Consider the following 20306-nt stretch of genomic DNA (forward strand, 5'->3'; position numbering starts at 1 on the left):
AAACTTTGATGAATGTAAAACTGCATGAATTTCATTAGTCCTAAGCTACTGAAATTCTTGGTGTTATATGAATTTCATGTATTATAACTGTGGTCAGTTTTGAAATGGTGGAGTCTGCATTTATGTGTTAAGTGGTTTGTATTTTTGGTGTATGTTCAGTTGATTAGATGAATTAGAGGTGGACAAATCAGATCAAATCTATTTGGATTAAGTTAGTTGATTAGAATGTATCTCATTTGTATGTAATATTCAAAGGATCTAAATATGAGAAGCTCTTTATTGTTTGTTTCTAAAAGGGAGGATTGCTAATTTAGATAGAATTCAAAAGACCTAAAAGATTTTGCCAAAATTTCATCAGGTTTTGAGAATGTTATTTAAATAAGGTTGACTAAGTATATTATGATATGAGTAAATGTACAAATAAACCTCTCTCATCTTTTAATATTTGTCCATCTCTAGTTATAATAATTTGTGCATAAAATGTTGAACATGCAAAACTAACATAACCAGAAAAAATTAATGCCACTTTTAACTTTTGGTTTTCTGGTTTCTTAGACTCTTTCAAAAGATTTCTGATGAGAATGGGTAAGTTTTATGGGAAACAATGGAAAACTTTCCCACCATGTCGTCCTTTTCTATAACCTATAACTGATGATGCATGTTTATTAAGGCCTGTACTAAACTCGAGTGCTGTGTGCCATGCATGAGGCTTTAAAATGTTATATGTGGCAAGATTTTAAATTTTAGGAAACTCTGCAGTTAGGTTTTAAGTCATTTTCTAGTTTCTAAAGCATTACAAAGGAGAGAATAATGGACATTTAAAAGTCAGTTCCTGACTTTTCTCCCAAATTATTTGAAGAAGGGAGGTAGGTAAAAGTGGAGAAAATAATTAATCAGAATATAAACAGGTTGAATAGTATTTTCTAATGAATAGGCAATATGTGTATATATATATATATAATATCTTATTAAAATCCAAATTCTAGTTTCTTTTCTAAAAGAAATGTTATGTTTGAACAAGGAATGCTAACATTTATTAATGTAGGCTCAAGTCTTCTTGAGGTTAGATTACCTTAAAGGGTATTATTATTAATTTAAAAAGTGGCTACTTCCTCTGGTCTATAGCTTGGATGGTGATACTTCTGTCAGTAGTACGTGAACTTGGAGCTCATTTTCTTATATGATGATCAAATGTTAATTTCTGATAGTGATTATTAGTGACATAGATCCAATTACACTATTACAGTCTGCACTTACACTGTTACACTCTCCCTTGAGACTGTATCCCAATCACAGGAACTTTCAATAGAATTTAAGGGTAGACTCCATTCTTTACTGTAGCTTCTTTGAAAGAATGAAGATTATAACTAATTATTGGATATATTCAATAGCAATCTAGCAACAAAATAAATTTTATAAAACTTCTATGACTTGAAAAAACAAAATATTTTTCAGACTTTTCTTCTTTCATGACTATAAATCTGAATTAAGCTGCTGATAACACACTAATTCACAAACACATAATACCAGATAGTTATATTTAACTATATAAATAATCTCATTGGCATTCCAACTTAACCAAAGAAATGTTTGAGTAATTTTTGGTCCTTTAGATAAATTATTTCTTAAAAACGATACATTAAATTTTTTTTTCTTTTGCTATGATCTGAGTTTTTTAGGGTTTTGGGATCTTACCTTTTCTGAAAGGTTATTTATTTCAGGTAAATTGAAAGCTATAGAAAATAACTAAAAAATTAATGTTTCATAAACTAACATATGGTAAAAATGAGACATTTGGACAGACCCATGATAGGTAGGAACTTAACAGTTATCATTTAAAAAATCATTTCTAGGATATCCTTTTTTATACATCATTGAAAATATAAGAAATTCCATGACTCATATTAAATCTCTTATGTTCACAATTCACTGAGGAATTAACTAACTTGTTTCAACAAACTACCTGAAGGTTAACCAATTTAGAATATTTTCTTTCAAAATTCTTTGTAATCTAAGAGAAACCTTAAAAATATAAATTTCAGTTATGCTAGTAAGGGATATTGAGGTGGCATAGTGGATAGTGTTGGATCTGGAGTGAGGAAGATCATTCTTTCTGAGTTCAAATGTGACCTCAGATACTTACTAGCTGTGTGATCCTGGGCAAGTCACTTAACCTGGTTTGTCTCAGTTTCCTCATCTGAAAAATGAGCTGTAGGAAGAAATTACAAACTGCTCCAGTATCTTTGCCAAGAAAACCTCAAATGGGGTCATGAAAAATTGGGCACTATTGAAATGACTGAACAACAGATGCTAGTAAAGTTATTTTTTAATGTGAACAACAGGTAAGAACACCTAAGATGTATACATGTATAAACATTTGTGGTTATTTTAATGGTTACACTTGCTAGTCTTTAGATTTGCCCCAAGTGCCTGAATAGAGCCAAGACTGAAATTCAGAAATATGAATGCTATATACAGTTTGTTATATTTATCTGTAGTTATACTTAGTAATATTAATTGTTCCCATAGTTTGTATTTGAGGATTCTGCCACTGATGGTAATTTTAAAAAATGCTCTCAGTGCAACACAGTATCAGAACTTTTGCTGTAATAAAAGCAAGACACCCAGTAAATTGAGACTTCTGAATAATGAATGTCTTAGCAGATAATGGAGAGTAAATACAGTGAAGTATGAATGTCGTAGTAGAGATCCCATGCATTAAAATTTTGTCTGTCTAAAAGATTTCAGTAAAGAATAATTATGGAATCACATAACTTCTTATGGTAGTTTTATTATAATTAAAACCATCGTCTATTATAAGTTATAGCTTATAAATAGAAATTAGATGTGGTTTAGGCTTTTAATGTAGAGCTTGCTTTATTTATCTAATATGTGTATATGTTGCTTGTGTATATGTTATTTTTCTGTGCATAATGTTTTTGATGAAGTTTGTAATACTTCAGAACTCACTAAACTGCTCATCGTTCTGTCTTACTGCAAGGCAAGGCAACCAATTATGGAAATGCCATTAACATGGTCTTTTTGGCAGGAACTACATTAAAGGGAAAGAAGTGTATTATATCTCTAAGTCTTAGCATTGTAATTTCTGGCTTGCTTTTGTTGAGCTGTTAACATTTGTCAATTTTTTGGCTTGTCTAACAGGATGCGTTGTGTGTGGGTGGTATTTCATATGTGCATGCTTTTATGTTGCATGGATTTTGGTGTGGTTTTATGAAATCTAAAAACTGATACTTATTTGATGGTTGTTGGCAGAAGTTTCTTTTGATCACAATTTGATATAAGGGTTTAAGGTTGTGCAAAAGTAATTTTAAAACACATGATGAAACCATAGAATCTGTTGCCAATATCAATAAAAAACAAAAACTAATTGAAAGTAGTTTTAATCAAAGATAATCAACATATGTATATGTCCCACTAACATATTTTTAGCCAGAAGAGAGAACTGCCCCCCTTATAAAAGAAATTAAATAGGTCTGAGCTGTATCTGGAGTAATTGAAGCATGGATGGGCGGCTTTCCAATTTATAGGAGTTGTAGGTTCATCTTCTGGTCTTGTGGTTCGAGAGATTGGAATCCAAATCTTACCATTGAAAATTCTTCATCCTTTTTCCTGATTTCTCTTCATAATAATTACAGAGCCACTGCACAGTATTTGGCAAGCTTTATTGACATCTGCTCCAGTGAATCCCAAAGTTGGCTCTCAAGAATGTAGTGAGAGGTCTGAAGGGAGGTACTATTTCAAATTCAGAACCGCACAAGTGGCCTATTTCATCTGTGGCTGACTCAGGTTAAAGGAGTGGATTCCCCAACTGGTGGTGTGAATTTCATTCAGTTTGTTGTAAAGGGCTGATTTAGAGAATTTCTGACAATATATCTTAGGTCATTTGTTTCTTTTTAAAGTTGCTTATTTCTTGCAGTTTTGAACTTATGAATTTCATAGAATTTTTTTTAGAAATTAATTAACTTGAGTGCTGCAGCTTAGTATATTTAACTGTAGCTATAATTAGTAACATTAATGTTTTCCATAGTTTGTATTTCAAGATTCTGCTACTGATCATTTTCAAAAAATGCCCTCAATGCAACAGAATATCAGAGTTTTTATAGGAATAAAAGTACGACAGTCAGTAAATTGAGACTTCTGAATAATAAGCTTCCTAACAGATAATGGAGAGTAAACATAGTGAAGCATATGGAATTTTATTTAGAAATAACACACTCACAGCTAATTAAAAGATCAACACTATCCATTTCCTTAGAGAACTTGGTACATGGATTATTTTGAATAGAGGTCTAAGAGGAGAGAGTAGGTACATATATTATTGGAGAGGAAGAAATTAACATTTTCTAACATGCCCAAGTTCAAAATCTGTTCCTTTTTATTAATGTTTCCCTCTTTTTGTGGCCTAAAGCTTTATCACATAGGCTTCCTTTCTTTTACTCTAAGGAGGCTAACTAGAAGCAAGAGCCTTCCAAAGATATCTTTGTAAGGACTTGACCTACACTGACCCAGGATAAATTCTGGACTGGTTCAGATTGTCTCAGATACTTTCAAGTGTTTCCCTATTCCAGTGCATTCTCTGTTGTTGTCGAGTTAGGTGTCATTGGCTTCCTTCCTGTTCCCCAAACAAGACCTTCTCATCTCCCAGCTCTGGGCATTTTCACTGGCTGACCCCTATGCCTAGAAATATCTCCCTCATATCTGGATTCCTTAGCTTATTTTAAATACCAGCTAAAATTCTACCTCCTACTACAAGCCTTTTGTGACACCATTGCTCTCTCTGGCCCCTTAATTCTAGTACTTTACTCCTATTGATTATTTCTAATTTATCCTATATATGATTTGCTTTTGTTTAGTTGTTTGCATATTCTCTCCACATTTAGAATATGTATTCTCTGAGATTAGGGACTGTTTTTTGCTTGTCTTAGTATCCCCAGAACTAAGCACAATGTAAGGCACTCAGTAGGATGTTTATTGACTGACTAAAGTGAGCAAAAACAGAGTACAAAATAGACTATGATAAATTTCAAAGGGGGAGCACAAAAGTATTATGGGAATTTAGAGTTAGAGAAAAATCACTCATTTCAGAAAAGATTTCAGTTCTTGCAGAAAACAAGTGTGTCAAAGTTCATGTGGTGGTCAGTCATATCAAAAACTTTTGAATGGTCAAAGGATAAGAAAAAGGGATTTAAGAAATATCAATGGGGACCATGGAAAAATCATTTTCAGGAGAATATTGAGAATGATCAGAAAGAAGAGCTTATGTTTTCCCCCCTAGAATCCTGGAAAATTTGAGGAAATAATTAGGTAATAATTTTAAATATTTCTGTGACCAGAATGTGAGATGAAGCCTTAAAAAACAATTGAGGATAGAGGAAACAAAGAGATGTAGCTATGATATTCTTGTAACTATATTTAATACTTCCACTTATAACATTTTAGCCTAGTTACATAAATAATTTGGTCAGTGACATTTTGAATGTTGAACTCTATAGACTTAACCATTTTCAGGGTGAACTCAGCACTTTTTAGAAACATATTTTTATTTAGTATTAAGCTTCAGTTTTCTGTTTTTAGGAAAACAGCATCAACTCTTATGTAATGATATTATAAAATTATAAAGTCTGAATGTATTACAATAGAAATTTAGATGGAATCCCCAGGCAAATGTCTAGTTTTCTGATTTCTATTACCTTATATTTCATAGTGTGCAAGTTTTGGTAACCCCAGACCTTTCTGTTACAGGAGTAAATCCTTGAGTGATATCACTGCAGAGGATGTACACAGCTTGCGCCAACTGCGTTATGAAGAAATGCAGAAAATAAAATCACAACTGCAAGAACAAGACCAGCAGTGGCAGGATGTAAGTACCTATTCCTCAAAGTTGGGGGGAGGGGATGATGAGGTATGTCATGGGTATTTGCATTTATATGACACTGAAAATTCTTTTTCTACACACTTCTAAAATTAATCTGTGGTCAACTAATCATGGCCTTTCTTTGCATCACAGACTTGTCTCATGGTGGGTTTACTGATACTTCTCAGGATTGTTAGATTTTTTTTGGCTCTATCTATCAATATTAATTATGAGCAATGCTTCTCTTATTCCATAATTTCAGAATTCCAGTTTCCTTAACTTTAGTGTATTTATGTGTGTATATGTTGAGGGGTTCACAAAATCAGAAGGGACAAAGGCCTGAGCAATAAAATCAAAATTTAAAAGGTTTTGAAATTCAAAGAAATTACAACTGCCAACAGTTGTAGAAATATTATTTTGCCTCAATTCTGGGAGGATGCAGTTTAGATTCCTAAAAGAATATCTGAAAACTGAAAGATTTTGAGGAGTGCCAGTGGCTAACAATAGATGGAATATTTGAACATAGCAAAACTTAGGGGCTTCAAGTTCAATATTAAGCTGCAAAGAATGGAATAGTAGCCAAGATGGATAGACTGATCAACTGATCAACTTCTTAGGATTCTTAACTGTGTGTTAATCTGGGCTTTAGAAAAGCCATAGAAAATAATGCTTTAACAGTGGAAGTGTCTGCATTTTCCATGCTGCTTTTAAATACTACCTATTCTATAACTTTTAAGTTCTGTGTTTCATTGAGGACAAGAAAGTTTTACTGTGAAAAAACAGTGATTTGGCTTCACTTTCCCTAAATACGTAGTAAATTATCAGCATGGAGGCTAGATAAGAAGTGGACTGATACAGAATATACCTATAAAGTTTTAAGCCAAATTAAAACACAGCTGTACTTCACTAAATGGCTTCTGATGTATCCCATTTTATTCTTATTAAAAAAATGGAAATATCTGATTCTGATGTGCCACTGGCAGTTTGAGGTCAATGACTGGAATAATAACTTGGCTTTAGTATATACATAGTACTCATGTTGAGTGCCTTTCTCTACTCCTGGAGGCTGAGTTGATTGTGAGATGGGGCATATGTCCCAGTTTGGAATGTGGGACTTGAAAAAAACTTGTTTTTGCCCTTATTCAACATAGACAACCTCCAGATGTCATTTGTTGAGTCCTCTTCAGATTACTTGAATTCCCTGGAGCAATCTTAAAACTAAACCAGCCTCTTGGGACCACTAAGGATCAAACTGGAAAGAATGACTTGTGGCTGATAGTTTAGAATGGCTCTACATTCTTGGGGACCATATATATTAGTCTGTCATGAGGCCCTTTAGGACCTTGTCCTATTTGTTTTCCCCCTTTATTATTACATTCTTAAGGGTAATACACTGTCACTCAATTATTAAAATCACATTATTAATTGCATTTTAACATTAAAACATTTCACTGGATTAAATGTTATTAAAGTGTTAAATGAAAATGAAGTTTAAAAGTTCATTATTGTTTCTGACTCAGTATCTAATTTATAAGCATATAGTATTCTTTGTGAAATGGACAGAAGACAAATCAGTAATCTAGAAAACAAAAAATGGGATCTAATTATTAGGTCAAATTTGGAAGGGACAGAGGGAGGGGAGAGAGAGAGAGAGAGAGAGAGAGAGAGAGAGACAGACAGACAGACAGACAGACAGACAGACAGACAGACAGACAGACAGACAGACAGAGAGACAGAGAGACAGAGAGAAAGAGAGACAGACAGAGACAGAGAGACATGCATGAGATCAAGCCTTGGTACAGAAACACAAGCTATATAAAGGAAAATTAGGGCACCTTAGCATCTAATTTGAGTAAATAGTTTCAGCTGTGTAATAGGATACTCTGGTACTCTCTAGCTGCTACACAGAAGTATATAGAAACTCAGGTATACCTGTGCTAATGTGATTTTGTGTTAGGACCTAGCAAAATGGAAAAATCGTCGAAAAAGTTATACTTCAGATCTGCAGAAGAAAAAGGAAGAGAGGGAAGAAATTGAAAAGCAGTCTCTTGAGAGGTCTGAGAGGAGTGCAAAAACATTTAGAGAAATTCTTCAGGACAGGTAAGAAAGCTGGATTGCATTTGAGCAGAGGAGACTTACTGCATTCCAGTAGTTGCATTTCATAGAAGTCAGTGTTAGAAATGGATGTTTTCTTTTCGTTCTTCCCCCCCCCCCCTCCCCTAACCTCCCAAACTGGCCCCAGCTTGACATAGCTGTTGTTTAGGAACTGTTGACTGGCATGTTAATCATTTGTAAACCTGAAATGTAGTGGAAATAGTCAGGATTTTGTTCTAAGTGAAAAACAAACAAGAAGCATGCATAGGATGTCCTAAACAGTGGTATGGCCTTATAAGAGTATATTATGTTTAAAATAGGTATGAATTTTAAGTGATATGTTCTTTTTGCCATTTAATATTAAGAATGAACTGATGACAACAGCTAATGTGAAATATACTTGTTTTTTCTTTGTAAACTAATTTTATAAATTCTGTTAAAGTATCATATGGGCATATCTGGCAAAATGCACATTTGATATTCCTTTCAGTTTGAATAATACCAAATTTTTCCTGAAAAAGACATTATAACCTGAACTATGATTTTGTGTTGCAAAAGATCATTGAAAAGGATATGTGAACTTTTCCTCTAAGCACACTGTATGAAACCTTATGATATTTCCTTGCCAAAGAGAAAGCAAATATGTCTTAAGAATAAAGTATAAAAGGAAATAGGCTAGTGAAATTCAACAACACTCTCTTTGTGCTGTGGAAGCCAGCTATAACCTTAGCTTCATTCTTTTCATTGGTATAGGCTTGTATACACAGCATTTTAGATTAAAATTAACCCCTTTATGAATGTAAAAGACAAATGTGAATCAGTCATTTTTAGTAGTTTTAGAATTGGATGAAATTAGATACTGAGGGTAACAGTGAGTTGCTTAAAACTCCATGTAGTTTTTTTTCCATTTTTTTTCATTCATATGGAGTAAAAATTTATAAAACGAACTCCACATTTTTAGGTTTAAAATTTATTTTTTTGTCAAGTTGATGTTTTGACATCAAATTATATATTATATTATTTATATTGTAAGTACATATGTATATATGTACACCTGTGTGCTCATATATACATATATAACACAAACGTGTATTTAATAGTTTAAAAAAACTTCTGTCATAGTCTCTCCATATCTTTAGTACAGTTTCCTTTCTTTTAGATGAATGGGATGGGTAAATTGTTGGATCTCTAGGAAATAAAATTGAATGAAGCTGCAGGGAGGCTTACCAGCAGCTTAAAAGTACACATAGTTATTAGTCACTTTTGTCTTGAGCCCTGAAAAGAAAATTGTAAGCCCTTTCCCTCTTTTTCTACCTCTTTTCTTTTCTTAATTAATGTTAATTGTTGTTTGTTTACTGTCTATTTTAGGTGTTAGCTATCTGAATAAGAACTGTGAATTTACTCTTTACAACAGTGCTCTTTTGTACTTTCACCAGTTTTATAGTGTTATTGGAAAGAGCTTGGGTCTTAAGGGTTAAAAGGGTTGGGTTTTAGTCCTGACACCTATACTTGTTAGCTATGTGACCCTGAGCCAGACTCTTGACCTCCCTTACTCTCATGTTCCTCATCTTTAGTAAGAAGATAATACTTGCATTGCCTCCCTCACAGAATTGTTGTGAGGGAAAATACCTTTTGTTAACCTAAAGGCAAGATATAAATGTGAAGTGGTATTCTTCTACTTTAAGGGAAACCAGAAACCAAGAAACCAACAGTCATCGGCAGAAAACAGTTGATCCTGAGAGTATGTATTCATCTACTGATGAGATATTCAATGAAACAAAAGTATTTCCTGCAGTGACTTTGACTAGAGAGGGTTACCAGAATGAGATAAGAGAGAAGGAAGTGACTTATGGTACAGAGAGTGATAAAGAAGATTCTTCAACCCTTGCAAAGATGGAGGACTATAAAACAGCTGAAATTCAGGTTCCTTCTCAAAGCCTGACAGAGAAACAGAGCTCAGCCTCAGCTTTGTCTTCTAACCATTCACTGAATACACAAATGGGACCTGCTCGGGTTTCAGCATCTCTCCCCAGAAGTTACCAGAAAACTGATACATCTAGGTTAACATCGGTGGTTACGCCAAGACCTTTTGGTTCTCAGTCAAGAGGGATCTCATCGCTTCCCAGATCCTATACGGTAAAAAATCCTCTGGGTTCTTTGTTAGTCTTTCTTGAATAATAAAATATTGGGGGTTTTGTGCAATAGTTTTAAATTACCTGTAATTGATCGCCAAAGAAGAGCCAAACCAAGTAAAATAGTTTTATTTTGAGATTTAACTGAAATTAAATATTGAAAATAGAAATGTACTATAAATGATAGAGATGAAGAACTTACTGGTCTTAGGCATCTTTGAAAGTGGGCTGAAGCATTTTTGAGCAGGTTTGTACAGAACAGTGCCTAAGAGGAATAAAATAACTAAAATTTTGGAATATGAATATCCTAGAATTTTTGGGCATGGATCTTAATGATTGCTATGAGCTTAGATTAAAAATGCTTTTCCTAAAATTTTTCACATGTTTTTGACAGATAGCATTAAATAGATCATTGGTATTTGTGTGTATTTGCTTATGTATTGTCTCTGAGAGGGTAAACAAGAACAAATGTATTGAAGGGAACAGTAGCTAATGAGGATCTTTGCACACAATCATTTTAACTAAGCTGATGAACAGTTTAGAGTGTTCTTAAAATTTTAGAAGGTAAAAAACAATAACAAGGAAATGGGAGGGGAAAAACAAATCTAATGACTGTCAAAATGGTGTGATTCTCTTAATTTAGATGGATGATGCTTGGAAGTACAATGGGGATATAGAAATCACTAAAAGAATTCCAGAAAGTTCAAGTGGTTCTTTCTCAAAATCAGATGACAGCCAGCTTTACTCAAGCTCAGCCTTAAAAAATGTTGAAGAAGCAAGAGAAAATGAGAAGGCAGTGCCATCTTCTACATCCTTGTATTTGCCCATTTCCCAAGAACGTGAATCTTTTCCTAAATCAGAACAGTCTTTAATATCAGACCCTTTACCAGTTTCTGAGTCTTTCGAAGGGAGAACCTCTTCATCACCGGAACCTTTAAGGACAAAGGTAAATTTGGATAATCCGTAATTATGCTTAACAATTCAGAAATACTAAATACTATGGGTAACACCATCATGAAAATCTGGAATCCCCCCCCCCCCCACTTAGATCATTAATAGTGCTCATTCAGAGAATGGTAGCATATATATTTTTCTCTCTGCTCTTTGTTTCAGTAGTTATTTGGTCCTTTTCTGAATGTGGTGACTTGGATAAGTAGGTTAGTGGATCATACTGGAGTTTCTTGCAACAGCTTTAAAGTATATTTGGGTTAAGACAACCTCTTCTTCATGAAGGGAACTTGAAAGTCATGGGTTCAGGGATCTCAAGGATATTGGGAAGCATTTTATGGTGTGCAGTAGCCTCCCCCCCCCCCCATTTTGTTTATTTCTCCTGAATTGGATTACTTGGGTGAACTTTGCTCTACTATTTATAATGTTTTCCTTAATAAGAATGAAAATCTAGACTAAATTGCAAAAATAAGAATTGTTTGCATTAACATATTTAATTCCCAAATAACCAATAAATCATTAGCAAAATTAACACCTTTGCTGATAGGCATTTATAATCCCCCCCCTCCCAATGTACCAAATTGGAGAATTTGTGAAATTGTTAGATAATGAACTCTCAATATTAGCTAATAAGTAGATATTGAATAAAAAGCCTTTTTAGCTGCTAATGTCTGTCTTCCTCCACTCCTGCCTTCTTCTTCTTCCTCTCCCTCTCAATCTTTCTCCTTCTTTCCCTTTCTTCTTCTCTCTGTCTCTTCATCTTTCCCTTCTCCCTCCCTATTTGTCTCTGTTCCTCTTGTTTCTTCTTCTTCCTCTCCTGTCCCTCTCTTTCTCCCTTCTCTGGTTGCTGGTGACCAAAACCCTTACAAATGCTTAATTATCGATCAAGAAATTAACTTGGGATTGTTCTCTGTTCTCTGATTGTCCAAAGAAGGAGAAGGAACTCTTGCTAAAAATACCAAGTGGTAGAATTGAATGGTTTAAATATTACCTTTCCCTCCGCCTCTGTGCCGCTTCCCTTCCTTCTTCCTTTCCTTTCTCTCTCTCCCTCACCCCATCTTCTCTCTCTCTTTCTCTTTCTCCCTCCCTCCCTTTCTTCCCACCTTTCTCTTTCATTCTCTCTCTCTCTCACTGACCTCCTCTTTTATTCTTTCTCCATCTCTCTATTTTTCTTCTTTCCCTCTTCTCTATCTCTCTCTTTTTCTCTTCTTCTCCTCCCTTTTTTCTCTCTTCTCATACACAAAGAAAATCAGCAACAAACAAAATCACATTGCAGTAATCTGATAACTTCACTGACATTTAGCATTAAGCAGTACTTTGTAGTTCTTTGGATTTGACTTTGTGTATGTGTGTGTGTGCTCGGTGTTTTTTTTTTTAAGTTTAGGATAGGAAAAAGAACATTAAACACTGAACTCTAGCCTAGAGTACATTGATGAGGGACATTACTTAAAATAATTTTAAGTATTTTATATCTATTTATTTATATATTTATATTTATAACAAATAGTGCTAGCTTTTTTTTTTGGTAAGCCACTATTGAAAACTTCAGATTGTTAAAATCACAAAACATGGTTTATTTTATTACATTGTTTTAAAAAATGGAAAATATTTTACTAGGGCCATGAAACTCTTTGCTGGTGGGAAAGAAAAATTCCAGAACCTTGGGAAAACAAGTTAGAGGTTGAAACACAAAAATGAAAGTGAAAGACCTTTGATTTATGTGCTCACTAGTGATTGCCCTTATCTCTAACCTGCTTGATTTCCTGTATTTGTTATTTAAGTATTGCTTCATACTTACATACATGTAGTACCTGTTTTAAGAGTGGCAACAGATGAGATGACCTTGAAGGCTGGAAAGACAATGCGGGGGGAGAGGATATTATGGATTTTAGCGATTTTAGGACATTTAACTATCCAGTAAGGGCTTCTTGAAATAGCCACTGAACAAAATAATGTTTGATGAGTGGAACCAAAGGAAGTATCTATAAATTATTGTGTGTGCTTATTTTTTGTATATTTATATATGTATTAACATTACAGATATGAGGAATCACCTATTTTTAGATATTAGATGCTTGGCATTGTGCTTGGTGGTCTTGGGAATTAAATGTGAGAAATAAATGAGACATGGTCCTTGCCCTTAAGGAGTTGTCTGTCTAAGTGGGAAGATTAGGTATATAAAGGAATGAAACAGGACCACACAAAGCATTCCATTATCAGTTGATCAAGAACCATTTATTAAGTTCCTACTATGTGTCAAGTACTGTAAAGAGAAATGAAATGAGCCTTTCCTTTAAGAAAATTACATTTTGATGAGAGAAACCATGTGTAAAAGATATAGATGGTTCAGACAAAGTAACTTACTTTAGAGGGGAAGCCACCAACAGCTAGTGTGACTGCAAAAGACCTCTTACCAAAATCAGCAGGTGAGCTGATTATGTTGCGCAGGGTATATAAGTAGGATTCAGTGAAGAGTGAGATTGATAGAAATTTGAATTTTCTGAAGGGTTTCATGGAATGTGAGGATTTGAACTAGATTTCTTCGAAAAATATATAGACTTTCTAGTACCAGGGAAGAGAAAGTATTTCAGGTAGGGGAAATGTAATGCCATGGATGAAGAAGACAATCAGTATGGCATGTGTTAGGGATATTAACAAGATGGGCTTGCTTAAAAGAGTCCTGTTGGTAGTATCCATTAATGGGATATCTGGAGGTTGCTGAAAGTGGTGTTTTAAGAAAAAAACCTATAGTCGTGTGAACGATTAATTTGGAAATAGGAAGACAAAGAAGGATTATATTAATGTCCCAAGAGTAGAGTGTTACATTTCATTATATATATATATATATATGTATATATATATATATATACATATATACATATATTCCCCTCCACGTGTGTGTGTGTTGGTTTGTGTTTGTGTTTATGCTCTACAGAAACATACGCAATCTGAGACAACATGAGGGATCTGATATAATAATTTTATTTTCAAGATATTGAAAGAAGCAGCTGGAGAGCACATTGTATAGAGTATAAGGTCTGTCAAATCTGACTGTAGACACTTCCTAGCTGTGTGACCCTAGGCAAGTCACTTAACCCCACTGCCTAGCCCTTATTCCTCTTTTGCCTTCGAATTAATATTTTATATTAATCCTGAAACTGAAAGTAAGGGTTTTAAAAAAAGATAGTGACATTACAGCTTTGAAAAAATTAAAGGACTTGGGGTGAAGGACCCCAAGTATAAGTAGAAAAAATAAGATTTGAACCCAAATTTTCTGACTCCAAATCCAACACTTTCTATTATAATCTGATGAAAGTACTTAATAAACACATATTGAATTGAATGGTATACCCAGTATAGATGTATCTTATCTTCTGTTATCACTTGTGAGACTAGTCTTCTTGGTGAGTTGAGGTAGGTAGTACAGTGATTAGAATCAGAAAATCCTGAATTCAAATTGAGTCCTAGGTACTAGCTGTGTGACCTTGGGCAAGTCACTTAACCTCTTCCTGCCTCAGTTTCCTTAGCTTTAAAATGTCCCAGGGTTGTTATAAGGATCAAATGAGATATTTGTAAAGGTTTAGCATAGTGCCTGGCATGTAGTAGGTGCTCAATAAATGTTTATTCTCTTCCCTTTCTTCATAAATTCTGTCAGAAAGTAAAGATGGAAAGGAGAGGGTATAGGAAGGAAATTCTGCCCTTAGTTATGGTTCATTGTTGCTAGTAACCAAAACCCTTACAAATGCTTAATTATGGATCAAGAAATTAACTTGGGGTTGTGTTCTGTTCTCTGATAGTCCAGAGAAGGAGAAGGAACTCTTGCTAAAAATAGAAACTGGTAGAATTGAAGGTTTTAAATATTACCCATCACCACCCTCATCCTCTTCTCCACTGAAGTAGTTTCCCTGCCATGCCTCCCTATGTGATATAATTTACTTCATTTTATTTCTCTTAGTGCAATCTACTTTTTCAACCCTAGATTTTTTAACATATAATATTTAACAACTTGCTATAACATGCTCTAAGTTCTTCTAACTACTGTGATAATGATCACGATTTTTAAGAGTTACAGATGTCCATGTAGGAATATGAACAATTTGATCATATTGAAGCCCTTGATGTTTTTTCCCTCTTTCTTATTTACCTTTTTATGCTTCTCTTGCATTTTCTATTTGGACATAAAATTTTCTGTTTGTCTGGACTTTTCTTCAGGAATGCTTGGAAATATTCTATTTTATTAAATGACCATACTTTCCCCTGAAAAAATATAGTCAATTTTGATGGGGAAGTAATTCTTGGTTGTAAACAAAGTTCCCTTACCTTCTGGAAATCATATTCCAAGCCTTCTGAACCTTCATTGTGGAAGCTGCTAGGTCCTGTGTAACACTGACTGGGAATCCATGATATTTGAATTATTTTTTTCTGGTTCCTTAAAGTATTTTCACCTTGGCCTGGGAGCTCTTGAACTTGTATATTTCTGGGAATTGTCATTTGGGCATTTATTGCAGGAAATGATCTGTGGATTCTTTCAGTTTCTATTTTACCCTTTTGTCCAACAATATCAGGGCAGTTTTCTTTGATAGTTTCTTGTAATATGAGATCTAAGCCTGTTTTGGGGGTGAAGGGGGTCATGACTTTATTGTAGTTCAGTAATTTTTAAATTGTCTCTCCTGGAGATATTTTCAAGGTCAATAGTTTTTCCAATTAGATATTTCATATTTTCTTCTATTTTTTCATTCTTTTGATTTCATTTTATTGTTTCTGTGAATTTTTTTTCTGTGAATGTCTTGTGAAATCATCAGTTTCTATTTGCCCAATTCTAATATTTAATGAATCAATTTCTTCCATGACCTTTTGATTCTCCTTTTCCATTTGGTCTATTCTACTTTTCTGGGACTCTTTTCTTCATGGATTTTTTTTTTTGCCTTTTTCTAGTTGACCAATTTTGCTTTTTAAGCTATTATTTTCTTTTTGTTTTATTTTCATTTCTTTTCCCCATTTTTCTTTGACCTGTCTCATATGGTTTTTACATTCCTTTTTGAGTGCTTTCAAAGCCTGAGACCAATTCCTCTTTTTCTTTAAAGTTTTGCATGTGGTTGATTAGATATCACCATTCCCTATTCATTCTGTGCTTTACTCTTTGTCATCATTGAACTATTTTAAGGTTAGGTATTTTTTGCTATTTGCTCATTTTTCCACCTTTTTTTTTTTGGCTGTGGACTGGGAATTTTGAAAGCTGCTGATTTTATCTCCTCTGCTGATGGCTTGCAGGTCTTAGCACTAGGAGCTATTTTGCCCTGGGGCTAAGGGTGGTATCACCAGTGTAAGACTTGAAAGGACCTAACACTTTGGACTTCTGGGCCTCACTGAGGGCTGGTACCAGGGTCTGGGGTTCTCTGTTGGGTCCAGGGATGCAGAGTTTGGTCTATCCCTAGGCTAGGTACCTGGTTCAATAGGTGGGGGATGGTTGGCCAGCACTTCTCTGCATGCTATTTTGATTCTGGTCCCTTGCATCCCATGAAAATCAATTCTATCCACCTATCTTTCAAGTTGTGTTCCATGGGAGAGCTGCCTCACTCCTTGCTCACCTTGCTATTAGTTTTTTACTTCTGTTGTTTTTAGGTGCTTTTTAAAGATTGGTTTGGAAGGAACGTGAGACTGGTTTCAGCTTTTGCTCCTTTTAAGCTGCTATCTTGGCCTCACCCCCTCTGAATTCAGTATAATTGAAAGGAAACAAATGAATAAGTCCCTTGGAATTGGGTGTCAGTCTAGAAACAAGAAGTGTACCTAAGTGTTATACTTGAGTAAGACTTGACTTCAAGTCCAGTTGTTGAGACTTATTATTTCTGTGATTCTGGGCCAGTTAAATCAGTCTCTCTGAGTTTGTTTCTTCATATATAAAATGGAGATTAAAAATACCTATAGTATTTACTTTGTAGTCTTATTGTGAGGTTCAGATGAGATAATATTCTACCAAGTGCCTGTTAATCTTAAGGCAATATATTACCATCAGTGATTATTTGTTATTATTATTTAATTCTCATCTTTATATGTTCAATGGAAGTTGCTGTTACTGCTATTGACCACTGAATATCTATTTCTACCCTCCCTCCTCCTTATCCTGCCCTGGTGGATTTCTTCCCCAAAGTCATAAAATCTATCATGTGTAGCTAAAGTTATTTTGGCTACAAACCTCATAGGAAAGAGGGGAATGCTGCAGTCACAAAGCCAAAAAATTTCAAAGTTGCAATGGACCTTAACTGTCATCTAGTTCAGTCTGTACTATGCTTTACCTCACCTGTCCCCCATGTTCTCCACTATAGCACACCCAAGATGTATTTATCCCACATTTGGTTGGAGATCTCTGATGAGGGGGAAAACATTACCTCCCATGGTAATCCATTCACACACACACACACACATAATGGTTAGGTTCCATAATTGTATTAGTATATTATAGTATTTTAATGATTGGACTTTTGTGATCTGGCTTGGGAACTTGACACTGCTTACATGGTTTCTATCACCATTTTTAGCATTAGAACTGAGAATACAGAGGCAAATAACTCATTTATTTGTAAGCATATTTTTGAACACAATCCCTTGATAAGCTGCATGTAATATATGTAGCTTTTTAATTCCCCATTTTCCCTTCCTTGCTTCCTTCCTTGCTTCCTCCCTCCCTCCCTCCCTCCCTCCCTCCCTCCCTCCCTCCCTCTCTCCCTTCCTTCCTTCCTTCCTTCCTTCCTTCCTTCCTTCCTTCCTTCCTTCCTTCCTTCCTTCCTTCCTTCCTTCCTTCCTTCCTTCCTTCCTTCCTTCCTTCCTTCCTTCCTTCCTTCCTTCCTTCCTTCCTTCCTTCCTTCCTTCCTTCCTTCCTTCCTTCCTTCCTTCCTTCCTTCCTTCCTTCCTTCCTTCCTTCCTTTCTTTCTTTCTTTCTTTCTTTCTTTCTTTCTTTCTTTCTTTCTTTCTTTCTTTCTTTCTTTCTTTCTTTCTTTCTTTCTTTCTTTCTTTCTTTCTTTCTTTCTTTCTTTCTTTCTTTCTTTCTTTCTTTCTTTCCTCCATCTCTCTGTCTCACTGTGTCTCTGTCTGCCTCCCCTACTCCCTTCCTTCATTCCTTCCTAAAAAACCTAAATTTCCTTCTTAGAATCAATGCTGTGTATTGATTCCAAGGCAGAAGAGTCCTAAGGGTTAGAAAATAGAGATTAAATTACTTTCTCATGGTAAAACAGCTGGGATGAGACTGAGACTAAATTTGGACCCTGAACTGCTTATCTCTAGACCTGGCACTCAATCCACTGAGCCACCTAGATGCCCCCTGTAGTTTCCTTTTCCGCTATTTGCAACAATCAGTTATGTAACTGCATAGAGTATAAGAACTTAAAGGAACTTGAAAATTCATTTAGTCCTGCCCCCTCATTTTAGAGATGAACAAAAGCTCAGAAAAGAACTGGTTGGTTTTCTGACATGACAATTAACATGCTAATTTATTGTTATACTAAAATACATTGACATAGTAATGGGATGAAAAAGTATGTTTTTTGAAATTTCTCAAGGTTGAGCATACCACAATATATAACTGTAAAACATTTGTGGAATATATATCTTCATATCCCTAATTTCCAGGTCATTTCATTTCACATAAGTTGCATTTGACTTATTAAATATTCTTCAGTTAGAAAAGAAGAAGAACCTATAGCTTCTAGTATTAATCAATTATTATTTTTCAAAAATATTAATGTTGATAAAAATATTAGCCAAAAAGTAGGACAAAGATTTTTAACATTCATCCATTTTATGTGCCTTTATAACAGACACATAAAATAAAGCATCCTACATACTGACCACTTGTGCCAGAAGGTGTTGGAGAGTAGGTTTACGAAATTTAGTAAAGACATGAAACCTCAGGAAATGTAGATTAGCATGGAAAGAATATGTCCTTATTACTTAAATGATAGTTTAGTTTACAATTCCCAAATAATTATTTGGGCAAATACTGCACTGCCTTCTCCTTCCCTTTTTCTTAAACACACACACACACACACACACACACACACACACACACAAAACAACAACAAAAACTAGAATCTAATTTTTAAATTTTATTTAAGCTTACATGTATTTTAAAGTCTAACTAATTTTTAATATTGCAAAAGGTTAGGTAAGAGAATAGCTTTCTAAGTAATAGGCAGTGTAGAAATACACAAGGCTGACTTTGCTTTCATATCATAGCCTTTTGTGGCCAGGTAAAACTATTCAACAACTAACTGTTTAATCAGACCCAAGAACTGAATTTATGTTCATTATTTCAGAGCTATCCTTTATCATATTTTAAGACCTAAGGCAACTTGACTTGTTATGCCAAATCATTTTAAGTATAAAATAATTTCCTTTAGATCTGCATTTGTAGCACAAATTGGCACTTCTGTGGCTGCCAAAGGCTTAGGATGGACAAGGCTCTGCTGCCAGGATACTTGACTAATAAGTGAACCCCAATTTGGAGGAAGAGATTTTATAATGTTGATTTATAAATCATAATAAGCATCTCTTCTGTTTTTTATCCTATTGTAAAAAAAGAAAGTTAACAATTAAAATAAAGTATTCTGTTGTAGTTCTTATCCTTTTCCTTCATCCTTCACCTTTCCTCCTCTTAAAACTGGTAACTAAGAACTTTAGCTTTTCCTATTCTCTGATCAAAAGCAAAAAAAAATAATCAAGTAATGATTTTTCTTCTCAATAAAATTAAGGAAATACCTCGTGTTTTATATTTGTTTTTAAGGGGGAGAGAAAGAGAATTTCTTGTAATGAGCAGTTTATGTCTTAACAGAATAGAATTTTAGATCAGGGTCATTCAATCCATTTCTCTCATTTTATAGATAGGAAACTCAAATCCAGAAAGGGCAAAATAACTTGATAAAAGTTATATAAGCTAATAAGTGATGGTACTCAAACTAGATCCCAGGTCTCTTGATCCCTCTCTACTTCCAATCAATTTTTCATTCCATTACACTTCATGGATCTTTATAATTTTTAAATAATAATGATATAACAATAATAGCTAACTATGTAATACGTTAAAGTTTGCTAAGTACTTTACATATATTATCCTATTTGATTACAACAACAACTTTGTAAGGTAGGTAATATTATTATTCCCACTTTACAGACGTAGAAACTGAGGCTAAGAGCACCTTCATGATTTGCCCAGTTTCACACTGCTGAAAAGTTTCTGAATCAGGATTTGAACCTATGTCTTCCTG

General features: G+C 34.4%; 1 protein-coding gene across 27 annotated transcripts in view; it reads left to right on the forward strand.

The window, feature by feature from the left end:
• Window positions 1-20306, forward strand: part of LMO7 (LIM domain 7) — a 241756-nt gene that overhangs the window by 187836 nt on the left and 33614 nt on the right. For all 27 annotated transcript variants that reach the window (XM_056807332.1, XM_056807336.1, XM_016424986.2 and 24 more), the window contains 5 exons: window positions 556-585; window positions 5764-5881; window positions 7833-7975; window positions 9655-10105; window positions 10745-11047. In XM_056807332.1, the coding sequence (XP_056663310.1) occupies window positions 556-585; window positions 5764-5881; window positions 7833-7975; window positions 9655-10105; window positions 10745-11047 (1045 nt within the window). The remainder of the gene's footprint in view (window positions 1-555; window positions 586-5763; window positions 5882-7832; window positions 7976-9654; window positions 10106-10744; window positions 11048-20306) is intronic.

This window comes from Monodelphis domestica, chromosome 8 (genome assembly GCF_027887165.1).
Source record: "Monodelphis domestica isolate mMonDom1 chromosome 8, mMonDom1.pri, whole genome shotgun sequence".
Lineage (NCBI taxonomy): Eukaryota > Metazoa > Chordata > Mammalia > Didelphimorphia > Didelphidae > Monodelphis > Monodelphis domestica.